Below are 13,976 nucleotides of genomic sequence, written 5' to 3' on the forward strand. Positions count from 1 at the left end.
TAGTTGATAGCATCAGAAGTTCATAACTTGATAGAACGGTTAACCATTAATGATAAATACTCACATTCTTTAATAACAGGAAGACCACGTCGAGTTCACTGTGGGAATGGTGTGCCCAGTTTAAAATCACATGAAATACCAAAAAGAAGAACAAAACCAATCACATCTTCTTCCTCGGTTTGGTGAATGGAACATGTGGTATACACAACTCTTTCAACTACAGGTACTTGTTAGTAGAAAAACAGCAATTCATTTTTATAAAAGACTTGTTAGTGCATGAAATGTTAATCAACTTATGATCATATGACATCTCTGAATAACTAGAAGTGGCCAATCAACACTCTTCTAATAAACAACTGTAGCATATGTGGGCATAAACTTACAAGAAATGCATGTTCTGGACCCATTTTCTAGAAGGAAGCAAGTTTTCTTATCCTATGCATCTCACGTGGATCAATATGACCTACAAAAATAACAGGTATAAGAAACATAAGTTTAAACTAAGTCAGCTACCCTCAAGTCTATATCATTTTTCATTCGATCTATTATACATGTCAGTACGTATATATAAGCAGAAAACAATAACAAAATAAAAATAGGCATAGTCTAGTTACCCTGACTCACCACTTTGTATAATTATTGCAGAGTGCAAGTGTACGTACAATAGAAAGTTAACAACTTCAGTTTCATCATTAAGAAACAGAAAGAAAACGATGTGCAGATTATATTGCAAATGAAGCCTCCAACACAGTAAATCCACTTGCTTACCTGATGGACTAAGGATTTACTAATATAAAACAAAGTGTTCCAAAGAGTTGAAGTGACAGCGATACTGTTATATTAAAAGATAAGAGCTGAAATGATAAAAAAATGATTAATTTTAATTTTGTCTCCAAGCAGAGCGGGCTTTGCGGTAGTTTCCCCAGTTATTTGCCTAGGACCTCCAATAATATAGGGGTCTCCAATATATATACATACATGTAGTATTAATATTTATAATTATTAATAATTAATTATATTCAATAAAATTATTAAAATAATATATATTCTTCTCCTGTATGCACCACTTTATAAATCTGGACAGTACTTTAACTTTAGGCCCATTCAATACAATAAAGAAAGATAATAGCACAATAAATTAGTATAATATTTTACAATATTTTAAATCACTTTAAATCTTTAATATAACCAAAAAGGTAGAAAACCTAATATGCTCAATTGAGCAAATATAGAACCAACAAGAGCAGCAAAGGACACCAGGATTCGAAACCCCTTCTGTATATGCTCTTCTAGACTCATGTATTCATTTATTTTCCTTATTTTTTCCTCTGTCTTATTTTTTCCACCCCCTTGTCTTCTAATTTATCCTTATTTTTTCCTCAGTCTTATTTTTTTCCTCCCCCTTATCTTCTAATTTATATATGTTAGATATTCTTAGGATGATAGGGGTGGTGCATAGAAACTATTTTTAGAATATTATCATTTTTCATTATGTTTTTTTAATTTTCCCGAAATTTAATGAAAATAAAAAATTTTATGCTAAAAAATTTGGCATGAAAAATTTTCCGGACCCCCTAAAAAAAATTTCGTGTCCGCCACTAGATACTACTTATTTTTTATTCTTTGTAGTATATTACAGGTGTTAGTATAATGACGGGTAAAAGGAAGCATGATTAAGGATGTTTTAAGAGAAAGAAAAAAGAGAGGCAAGACAAACTCACACAATCTTTACAAGGATCTATGAATAGGTATGTGAAACCTATTAATATATTGGATAATTCAAGTGAGAATGTCACTGTTAATGATAATTTTCGTGAGAATTTAGTGGATGAAAATATCAATGACTTGAATGTTGATACTAATTTGCCTGAGAATTTTGTAGATGGAAATTTGAATGATATAACTGCTGATGAATGATTTGGCTGAAAATTTGAATAACGTGAATGTTGATGTTTTGCCTGATATTTCTATAGATGACAATTTAAGTGATTTGATTGATCTGGGGAACTGGGAAAAGAATATGTCACAAAGAAAGATTAATTTTTTGGTAGAAAAAGGTCCAATAAAAGTTTTGGATGAAGCATATCCTGCTAATGAACAAAATAAGAGATTTAGTAACAAACACTACACCCGATCTTTACTGAATGGAGAAAAACTTGATAGGTCATGGCTTGTGTACTCTCGGAAGATAGATAAGGTGTTTTATTTTTGTTGTGTGCTATTTTAAAGGGAAAAGGTTGTATCAAGTCCTTTAACAACAGCAACTATGGGATATTGGTGATTTAATTAGAGATTTTGCACATTCAAAAGCAAGAAGAATAATAACTTCTTAGCTTTAACTTGAACTATTTTTATACTTTGTTTATTAGTTAAGAATTATTTTTACTACTGCAAATTTTTCATGTGTTTTTAGTTCATCAAATTTTAGATTTTGGTTCCAAAATACTAGGGCCTCCGAAATCCTGGAGACGGCTCTGTCTCCAAGAACCAAGATTTTTCACATGTAAAGTCCTTCCAGGACCTCTACATTCTTTTTGAATATGACTTTGTCTTTGGCTGTAATAACCCCATTTTTTGGAAATTTTTGAAACCCTTATGAATAGTGATTTTGCAGATTATGCTGAATGAGAAAACTTTTCATGCCACACTATGTAGGGGTTCTGTTATTGATCTTCTGGGATATTATTAGTACTCTATGTGGTATATAAGTGTATGTAAAGATCGTCAGAATCCAATTCCGAACACTTTGATTTTTCCTGGAAATCCACTAGATACGGAAAGAATTGAGTATAAGGTAACAGGATAAAAAGGATTTAAATTAAAGGATTATAAGAGAAGATCATAAAAGGAATATAATGTATTGAGAAAGGTTAAGGAAACCCAAGTAATAAGATCCCGGGTATGATCCCTCAAACGATAAATGACACTACGCCATAGATGGGCAAATAAGACACTTTTATAATGTAATGCCTGTTTTGCGTTACATTAGACAGACTTTTTTGACCTATTGTAACACTAACGAAATAGCGTTACTTTACATGTAAAGTTACTGTTACGTTAGAGGGCTTGTGTTGCAGAAGAAAGCTAGTGTTACAATAGTGCTGACATGACGTAACGCTTTGCTTTATCATTATAATAATATTTAATTTATTTATTATTTTTTTGGGCCCCACTAGTGTACACGTCAGCAAAAGTGGGTCCCACCTGTGGGCCCCACTAAAACTTGTTCAAGAAAGTAGGTCCCACGCTAATAGGTGGACCCCACATGTGGGCCCACACTGCCACGTGGCACTGCCACGTCAGCAAAGCGTTACGTTAACTTTTTTGTTACAACGCTACTGTTACATTTGCTCAACCCTGCCACGTGTGCACCGCCACGTCATTAAATAATTAAATATTTAATTATTTAATAAATAATTAATTAAAAAATTAAATAAATAATAATTAAATAAATAAATAATAGAGTAGTGGGCCACACATGTGGGCTCCCCTTGTGGGCCCCACATGTGGGCCCCATATTAAACAATTATTTAATTATTTAATAAATAATTATTTAAATAATTAAATTAATCATAATTAAATAAATAAATAATAAAGATGTGGGCTCCACTTGTGGGCCCCACATGTAGGCCCCACATTATCCAATTATTTGATTATTTAATAAATAATTATTTAAATAAATAAATAATAATTAAATAAATAAATAATGGAGAAGTGTGCCCCACATGTGGGCTCCCCTTGTGGGCTCCACATGTGGGCTCCCCTTGTGGGCCCCACATGTGGGCCCCACATGTGGGCCCCATATTAAACAATTATTTAATTATTTAATAAATAATTATTTAAATAATTAAATTAATCATAATTAAATAAATAAATAATAAAGATGTGGGCTCCACTTGTGGGCCCCACATGTAGGCCCCACATTATCCAATTATTTGATTATTTAATAAATAATTATTTAAATAAATAAATAATAATTAAATAAATAAATAATTGAGAAGTGTGCCCCACATGTGGGCTCCCCTTTGTGGGCCCCACATGTGGGCTCCACTTGTGGGCCCTACATGTGGGCCCCATATTAAACAATTATTTAATTATTTAATAAATAATTATTTAAACAATTAAATAAATAATAATTAAATAAAGAAATAATAAAGAAGTGGGCTCCACTTGTGGGCCCCACATGTAGGCCCCACATTATCCAATTATTTAATTATTTAATAAATAATTATTTAAATAATTAAATAAATAATAATTAAATAAATAAATAATGGAGAAGTGGGCCCCAGTTGTGGGCTCCACATGTGGGCCCCATATATGGGCCCCACATTATCCAATTATTTAATTATTTAATAAATAATTATTTAAATAATTAAATAAATAAATAATGAAGAAGTGGGCCCAACATGTGGGCTCAACTTGTGGGCCTTACATGTGGGCCCCACGTTATCCAATTATTTAATTATTTAATAAATAATTATTTAAATAATTAAATAAATAAATAAATGAGAAGTGGACCCCACATGTGGGCCCCACATTATCCAATTATTTAATTATTTTATAAATAATTATTTAAATAATTAAATAAATAAATAATGGAGAAGTGGGCCCACATGGGGGCTCCACATGTGGGCCCCACATGTGGGCTCCACTTGTGGGCCCCACATGTGGGCTCCACTTGTGGGCCCCACATGTGGGCCCCACATTATCCAATTATTTAATTATTTAATAAATAATTATTTAAATAATTAAATAAATAATAATTAAATAAATAAATAATGGAGAAGTGGGTCCCACTTGTGGGCTCCACATGTGGGCCCCATATGTGGGCCCCACATTATCCAATTATTTAATTATTTAATAAATAATTATTTAAATAATTAAATAAATAAATAATGGAGAAGTGGGCCCAACATGTGGGCTCAACTTGTGGGCCTTACATGTGGGCCCCACGTTATCCAATTATTTAATTATTTAATAAATAATTATTTAAATAATTAAATAAATAAATAAATGAGAAGTGGGCCCCACATGTGGGCCCACATTATCCAATTATTTAATTATTTTATAAATAATTATTTAAATAATTAAATAAATAAATAATGGAGAAGTGGGCCCACATGGGGGCTCCACATGTGGGCCCCACATGTGAGCTCCACTTGTGGGCCCCACATGTGGGCCCCACATTATCCAATTATTTAATTATTTAATAAATAATTATTTAAATAATTCAATAAATAATGGAGAAGTGGGCCGACATGTGGGCTCCACTTGTGGGCCCCACATTTGGGGCTCCACTTGTGGGCCCCACATTATCCAATTATTTAATTATTTAACAAATAATTATTTAAATAATTAAATAAATAAATAATGGAGAAGTGGGCCCACATGTGGGCTCCACTTGTGGGCCCCACATGTGGGCCCCACATTATCAATTTATTTAATTATTTAATAAATCATTATTTAAATATTTAAATAAATAAATAAATGAGAAGTGGGCCCCACATGTGGGCCCCACATGTGGGCCCCACATGTGGGCCCCACATATGGACCCCACATGTGGGCCCCACATTATACAATTATTTAATTATTTAATAAATAATTATTTAAATAATTAAATAAATAAATAATGGAGAAGTGGGCCCCACTTGTGGGCTCCACATGTGGGCCCCATATGTGGGCCCCACATTATCCAATTATTTGATTATTTAATAAATAATTATTTAAATAATTAAATAAATAAATAATAGAGTAGTGGGCCACACATGTGGGCTCCCCTTGTGGGCCCCACATGTGGGCTCCTCTTGTGGGCCCCACATGTGGGCCCCATATTAAACAATTATTTAATTATTTAATAAATAATTATTTAAATAATTAAATTAATCATAATTAAATAAATAAATAATAAAGATGTGGGCTCCACTTGTGGGCCCCAAATGTAGTCCCCACATTATCCAATTATTTGATTATTTAATAAATAATTATTTAAATAAATAAATAATAATTAAATAAATAAATAATGGAGAAGTGTGCCCCACATGTGGGCTCCCCTTGTGGGCCCCACATGTGGGCTCCACTTGTGTGCCCCCATGTGGGCCCCACATTATCCAATTATTTAATTATTTAATAAATAATTAATTAAATAATTAAATAAATAAATAATGGAAAAGTGGGCCCCACATGTGGGCTGTACTTGTGGGCCCCACATGTGTGCCCCACATTATCAAATTATTTAAATATTTAATAAATAATGAATTAAATAATTAAATAATTAAATAATTAATTAATTAATTAATAAATCAAAAAAAATAATGTCTGGATCATGGTCGGATCGTAATAGGGTTCATATGTAAGGATAGGATTCATTTAACGGTTCGACCCACATATCCGTCGTTCGATTTTTTTAATCGGTTTTCTCGACGATCCAACCGTACGGATGTTATTAAACTATCTTCCTAACATTGGGAAAAAATAATCAAAAAATATAATGCCCGGATCATGGTCGGATCGTAATAGGGTTCATATGTCAGGATAGGATTCATTTAACGGTTCGACCCACATATTCGTCGTTCGATTTTTTTTAATCGGTTTTCTCGACGATCCAACCGTACGGATGTTATTAAACCGCCTTCCTAACATTGGGAAAAAATAATCAAAAAATATAACGCCCGGATCATGGTCGGAACGTAATAGGGTTCATATGTCAGGATAGGATTCATTTAACGGTTCGACCCACATATCCGTCGTTCGATTTTTTTAATCGGTTTTCTCGACGATCCAACCGTACAGATGTTATTAAACTGCCTTCCTAACATTGGGAAAAAATAATCAAAAAATATAATGCCCAGATCATGGTCGGATCGTAATAGGGTTCAGATTAGGATTCATTTAACGGTTCGACCCACATATCCATCGTTCGATTTTTTTAATCGGTTTTCTCGACGATCCAACCGTACGGATGTTATTAAACCGCCTTCCTAACATTGGGAAAAAATAATCAAAAAATATAATGCCCGGATAATGGTCGGATCGTAATAGGGTTCATATGTCAGGATATGATTCATTTAACGGTTAGACCCACATATCCGTCGTTCGATTTTTTTAATCGGTTTTCTCGACGATCCAACCGTACAGATGTTATTAAACTGCCTTCCTAACATTGGAAAAAAATAATCAAAAAATATAATGCCCAGATCATGGTTGGATCGGGACATTAAAATATCGATTTTTCTAAAATTTAAGAGAAAATGAAAAAAATTAAAAAATGAAATAAAATGAAAACGTACAAAAGGTGCAGTGAAAATATGGGCGGCTAAATTTCCCCCCAAAAACATCACTCTCTTTCAGAAACATCACTCTCTCTCAGAAACATCACTCTCTCTCGACCTCGCTCACTCACCTCAGCCTCCCACCTCGCTCACTCACTCACCTCTCACCAACACTCCCTAACTCTCACCCATCTCACTCTCCCTAACTCTCACCCATCTCACTCTCCCTAACTCTTACCTCAGCCGCACCTCACCTCAGCCGCACGCTCACCTCAGCCTCACCTCAGTCGCTCTCATTTCGGTGGATTCAACAGCAATTAGGTGGTTCTCAGCAACATTTCGGTGGTTCGGGTTCTCTGCAACGGAGTTAGGGCATGCAATTAGGGTTTCGGAATTTTAGGGTTTCGGTTGGAGCTAGCAATTAGGGTTCAGAGCTGCTTTGTGGTTTCGATTTTGGACCAAGGTAACCTCTAATTGAACTTTATTTTTGATTTTATGTATTTATCCCTGCTTATTTAATATGTTTAATATGTGTTTGTGTTTAATATGTGTAATATGTGTAATACGTTTAGAGTTTGTGTTTAATATGAATGTAATATGTGTTTGTGGTCATCTCCCCCCTCTCTCTGTCTCTCTCTCTGTCTCTCTCTCTCCGTCTCTCTCTCTCTCTCTTTGAGTTTTATTGTTTTAGATTCTTGTAATTATGGTTATTGCATTTCTTGATGTGATTACGTGCCGAGATGAATTGATGAAATTATGTTGCTTATTCGCTGTTTTTTGTTATTTAATGTCCAAATGCAAGGCTTAACTCTGTTTGCCATTTGGTTACTGTGTCTTGTTTTTATCGTCTCTTAGCAGTACTAGGCCTTCCTTAGTTCCTTGTACAATTAAATAAATATATATTATTCGAATATTTAAGACATTAATCTAATCTCAAACTGATTTTATGTGCTATACAAGTCTTTGACTATTGATCTTTTACATTCTAACATTTATTCCCTGTGTGCTATTCAAAAGTTACAGTTGTAAATTGAAGTAAAAATTTTAATAAAAATCAAAGCATGGATAAAAATGGGGAATGAGATGTAGGAAATTATTAGTTTATCTAGTATCACTGTAGTATAGTGCACATAGAGGATTACACGGGCTTTTTTAGGTACACTTATAATCTTTTAACTTCGCAGGCTATATTATACAGTGTACTTATGGAAGATGATTATAGTAGCTGGATAGGATTTCCAAAATCTAGTAAAGAATATGTACGAGGGATAAAGGCATTTATGGAAAATTCATTTCCAATTCATGCTAAAGGAGAAGAAATGAAGTGCCCCTGCAAAGTATGTGTCAACCGTTATTGGCACACTCAAACAGTTATCTATGATCATCTCATATGTAGTGGCCCTTCTCCATTACATATGAAATGGATTTGCGAGGTATCACATACCAAAATAGACGGTAGTACTGACTTGATGGATTCGGGGACGGGGATTGATTTCGAAGATAATTTAGGTGAAATGTTCAATTGTACGGGTAAAAAGTTTCGAGATTTAGAAAATGACTATGAAAGTCTAACAAATGCAGAGGCTAGAAAGTTTTATGGCCATGTTAGGGAGGGTAAACAACCACTATACCCCGGATCAACTAATTCTCTCGGTTAAGTTTCCTGATCAAACTTTATCATTTAAAGTGTGCTCATGGAATTTCCGAGTCTGCCTTTGGGGAATTGCTGGAGTTAATAAGAGACGCCTTTCCTGATGCCCAAATACCTTTGTCTTTGAATGCTGCAAAAAATATGATCAAGGATTTAGGCGTACATTATGAAAAAATACATGCATGCCGAAATAATTGCATGTTGTACTGGGGCGAAAATAAAGACAAAGAAAAATGCGACAATTGTGGTGTTTCTAGGTGGGTGTTACCGGAAAAAAAAGGCAATGATGCTAGTGATCCGGGGCAGGTTGTACACAAAGTGCCAGCTAATGTGATGAGGTACTTCCCTCTAAAGCCGAGATTGCAGAGGCTATACATGTGCAAGGAATATTCGAAACTAATGAAATGGCACGATATGGGACGTCAACAGGATGGAAAAGTAAGACATCCGGCTGATACAGAGGCTTGGAAGACGATAGATGCTGACTATCCTGATTTTTCATTAGAAAATCGGAATGTTAGTTTAGGAGTAGCCTCAGATGGATTCAACCCCTATCGTTCAATGAACCTAAGTCACAGTACCTGGCCAATTGTATTGGTCAATTACAACCTCCCACCTTGGCTATGCATGAAACAAGAAAATCTAATTCTTTCGACACTAATATCTGGTCCAGATTCACCAAAGAATAGTATTGATGTGTTCATGCAACCTTTAATTGCCGAGTTAAAAGAATTATGGGAGGTCGGCGTTAATACTTATGATGCCTTGGCTGATGAAGATTTTAATTTACGTGCTAGAGTGCTATGGACTATTAGCGATTTCCCGGGATATGCTATGTTGTCCGGCTGGAGCACAAAAGGCAAACTAGGGTGTCCTGTCTGCCATTATGAAACTTCATCACTTTATTTGAAGCATAGCAAGAAAATGTGCTATATGAACCACCGAAAGTTTCTTCCTTCTGCACACAAGTGGAGAATGGATACTAAAAGGTTTAATGGCGTAATTGAAATGGGGCAGTGTCCTTCAGTTTTAACGGGAACTGACATTGAGGAGTTGTTGTCTGGGTATGTAAACCAATTCGGCCTGCAGAATAAAAAGGCAAAGAGTAAAACTGAGGGCCCTTTTAAAAAGAAGTCAATTTTTTTTTTATTTACCTTATTGGAAGCATAATCCACTTCGACATAACCTTGACGCCATGCACATAGAAAAAAATGTTTGCGATAACATATTGGGCACTTTACTCAATATAAGTGGCAAGACAAAATGTAACACCCCCAGATCCGGGGTCGGGGATCCGGGTCGTCACGGTCTTTCATTCCACAATACCACTTCACTTACTTAATAAAAATAACCTTATGCTGTGACCCCACACTAACACACACCACAACCCGTTATAGTCTCAGAGATGAACATAAAAAAAATATAACCACAAGTAATTATATTCCACAATTATCTGCCAATACACCTTAAAAGGTTTTCTGAATAGATTTACATTTTATTTGCCATTACTACAATTCATATTATACATAAGTCTGGTACATCAAAAGTTGAAGGCCTAGCCTATTGGTAGTTCCTACCTCAGCTACAGCAGCATCAACGCTTCCAGAAGACTGCCGAACGATTTCTAACCTCTTGCGAATCGGGAGCTTGGTCCGGTTCATCTTGTCTATCTGATGTTGTGTGATGAAAGAAGAAAGCAAGGGTGAGCAGCAAGCCCACCAAAATAATATATATAATGATTAACAATATATGAGTCTACTCATAATACTCATGAAAGTCTTGGTCAAAAGAAGTGAACCAAGTTGATAACTTAATGCGATGAAGTCGCAAAATATTCAGTATATATATATACATATATACTTTTCAAAATATTGGAAGTCCTCTTCCATGCATAATATACACAAAATCCCAGTGTATAACTGTATAAAAATATCGTTGCAAGGTGATCTCATATATCTAACCTTGTCTCAACGTTTTTCTGAAAATCTTTGTCATTCATAAGACAATTATTAATTAGATATAAGTTTAAAAGATGAGGTTACCAAATACCCCAATATACTTATATCTTTCCCAATACTACTTGAACTACCACCATTCAAGTTATAATCAGTTTCAAAAGTTCATCCCACTGATGAGACCACAAGATAAGACTTGAATAGATTCAATCTTTGAAATATTATTGAATGAAAAAGTTATGAGATACTTTATTTAGTCCCGATATATATATATATATATCCACATATATATATATCCCGAAAACATTTCCTGGAACCTCTGTTATGTGAAGTATGAACAGAGTTCGAAACATCCAATGAATTTTTGGAAAGGAAAAGAAAACATTTGGCATAAACCCGATATCTTGCTGATCAGGCACAGATACCAATAAGTAACCTTTTCTACTGTAGATGGATGAATTCCTCACCGGTCATCACCCTGGTCATAATTAAGACCTCGCGCTCGACCGTACCCCGGCCCCTCACGCGTTGATGGACTGCCACCCAGCCACTTACACAATAATAGACCGTACCCCGGCCTGTCGCTTATGCCGACTCAATGAGATGGGCTTACTTCCCGAACGTTGGGCAAGTAATCAATTCATTTACCAAATCTGCAACCTCGTTGCGAATATAAAATACACCACAGAGCCGGATTCCCCAGGTTTTGAGCGAGTATTTAAATCCCCTTTAAAAAGGAAGATCTTAAATATAAAAATGAGTTTTGGGATCCGCTCTGACTTTTAAAAATCATTTTGAAGACTCGAAAACACTTTAAAGAGTGTTTGGAGTAAGGCTGATTTAATGAAGTAAATCAGTCCCCAGAATATTAGAAAATATCTGAATATTATTAATTAAATAATATTCCCATAAAGAATAGTCTTTATAAAAATAATTGAAGTAGAAGTATTAAAATTTATACTTGAAACGAGTATTAATAACCAAAGCTATACTTATATGAAAGTATTATCTTTATTTGAATAATCGAAAATAAGTTTGATTATTGACATCTTATTCTTTAATAAAATAAAGAATATATTTCAGCAAATAATCGGAGTCATAGATCCTCAAATGAATATTCAAATAATATTCAAATAATAAAATAAACTTTAAAGTTATCGAATAAACCTTATTCGATTAATAGTTTGGAAAACTATAACCATATATATATAAATATATATATGTATATATCCATATCCATATATATACAAAATCTACTCGGGATCCTCGACTCCCGGTTTTAGAAAATATTTTCACCTTTGGGTCCCTATACTAAGGGTATATGCAAGATACCGCTATCCTCTAGCATAGGTATTATCAACTGAACCAACAGATATATATTTCAAGAATATGAAACAGGCATGCATATATACCATATCACATGCTACAATATATCGCAAGAATTTGCTAAATAACCAACATGCATCTATCGCAAGATAATGCATATACAAGTGTATACATCACAACAACAGTATAACGGATAGAATACTTGCCTGAGCGACTGGGGGTTACGAATGGCTCGGGATGAGTCTGGTAACCTATAAACAATAAGTAAGTTGGAATTAAACCAAAGTCACTTGTAAATCTATACTTTAACTAACTTAGACTCTAACGCTTGTTTTGCGCTCACTGATTCGCTTAAGTCACTCGGGTACCCTCGGCTCCACCATTTTTAATAATTTAACCTTTACGAGTTTTAAAGCGATTCCTTCGCGAGTGACTTACCAACTGCCTAAAACACTTACCATAAATGTTTCATGCATTAATTAACCCTTTTTGGTCTTTAACCTACATTTCAAAGTAAGGCGAGGGAAAAAGTTTCGTTCGTGAAACGCCGTTACCTGAAACGGTCGTTTCTCCTAAACCGTAAATCGGAATCGAACGAACTACATATCAAAACGAAGCTCGTAACATGAGCTATCTAAACATGGCAGTGGTCACAATCTAGCAGGGGGTTCTCGGGTCCTAATGCTATGCACAAAAACAGTCCAAAGAAAATCGGACGTTACGACGGCTATGTTTACGCGATTTCCCATTTTTTAAACCATCCACAATCAACCCAAACCATCCTCAAATCCAACACACAACAAACATCCATCCTTATCACATCATAACAATCCCAACCAATTCACTTTTAATCATTCATACATATGCTTAAACCTAACTTTAATCATACTTAAGTTTCTTTAAATCAAAACCACAAAATTACCATTTCATTTCACTACCATTCCAAATCTCAAACTCTAATTATAACAACAAGATACCATAACATCCTACTCATCAAAATCACCTTATAATATATATGAACCTAGGGTTTGGAAATGGTATACCTTCCTTGGAGTGGTGGGTAGAGCTAAGAAGCCTTAAGAAACTTTGAGAAGCCTTAGGAAAGCTTGGATCTTCAAGAAAACAAGACAAACTTCAAGTTAAAAATCTTGAAAACACTATTCATTGTCTTCTTCATTGGTTAAATGAAGAAGTTAGAGAAAGAATTAATGGCTTAAACTCATGATATAGCCATAACTAAGCATGAAGATGATTAGGGAATTTTCTTACCAATTAAGGATGCTTGGATCTTGATTTTTGAAAAATCTACCCTTTAAAATGTGTAAAAGCCGAGAGCAAAGTGAAGAACAAGGCCTTGGTTGATTTTGATTTTTGATGAAATGATTTTGCTAGCTTGGTTGGCTTGGTTTTTGTTTTTGATTTAGCAAATTACTACCTTGCCCTTGAATTTGTGTGGTTCTTATTCAACCACACCTCCTTCCTTCCTATGTCATGCTTACCTCATCCTCATGATGTCATCCTTCCTTCCTTGTCTTCTTTCTATTGGTTGGATGACATCATTCCCATTAATCCCTTTGATTAACTTCCTAATCGTTTGCCTAATGACCGCTGATCTGCTATACGGTTCGCTTAACTTTCGTTCTCGTTTTATCGTTTGAAGGATCATACCCGGGATCTTATTACTTAGGTTCCCTTAACCTTTCTCAATATATTATATTCCTTCTATGATCCTCTTTTATAATCCTTTAATTTAAATCCTTTTTATCCTGTTACCTT

General features: G+C 34.6%; 1 protein-coding gene across 1 annotated transcript; it reads left to right on the forward strand.

Moving 5' to 3' along the window:
* The first annotated feature begins 1,909 nt into the window (after positions 1 to 1,909).
* LOC141706572 (uncharacterized) lies at positions 1,910 to 10,089 on the forward strand. The gene is made up of 3 exons (XM_074509333.1): positions 1,910 to 2,197; positions 8,453 to 8,872; positions 8,956 to 10,089. Exons 1-3 carry the CDS (start codon positions 1,910 to 1,912, stop codon positions 10,087 to 10,089), a joined length of 1,842 nt encoding a protein of 613 aa, XP_074365434.1.
* Positions 10,090 to 13,976: the final 3,887 nt, after the last annotated feature.

This window comes from Apium graveolens, chromosome 1 (genome assembly GCF_009905375.1).
Source record: "Apium graveolens cultivar Ventura chromosome 1, ASM990537v1, whole genome shotgun sequence".
Lineage (NCBI taxonomy): Eukaryota > Viridiplantae > Streptophyta > Magnoliopsida > Apiales > Apiaceae > Apium > Apium graveolens.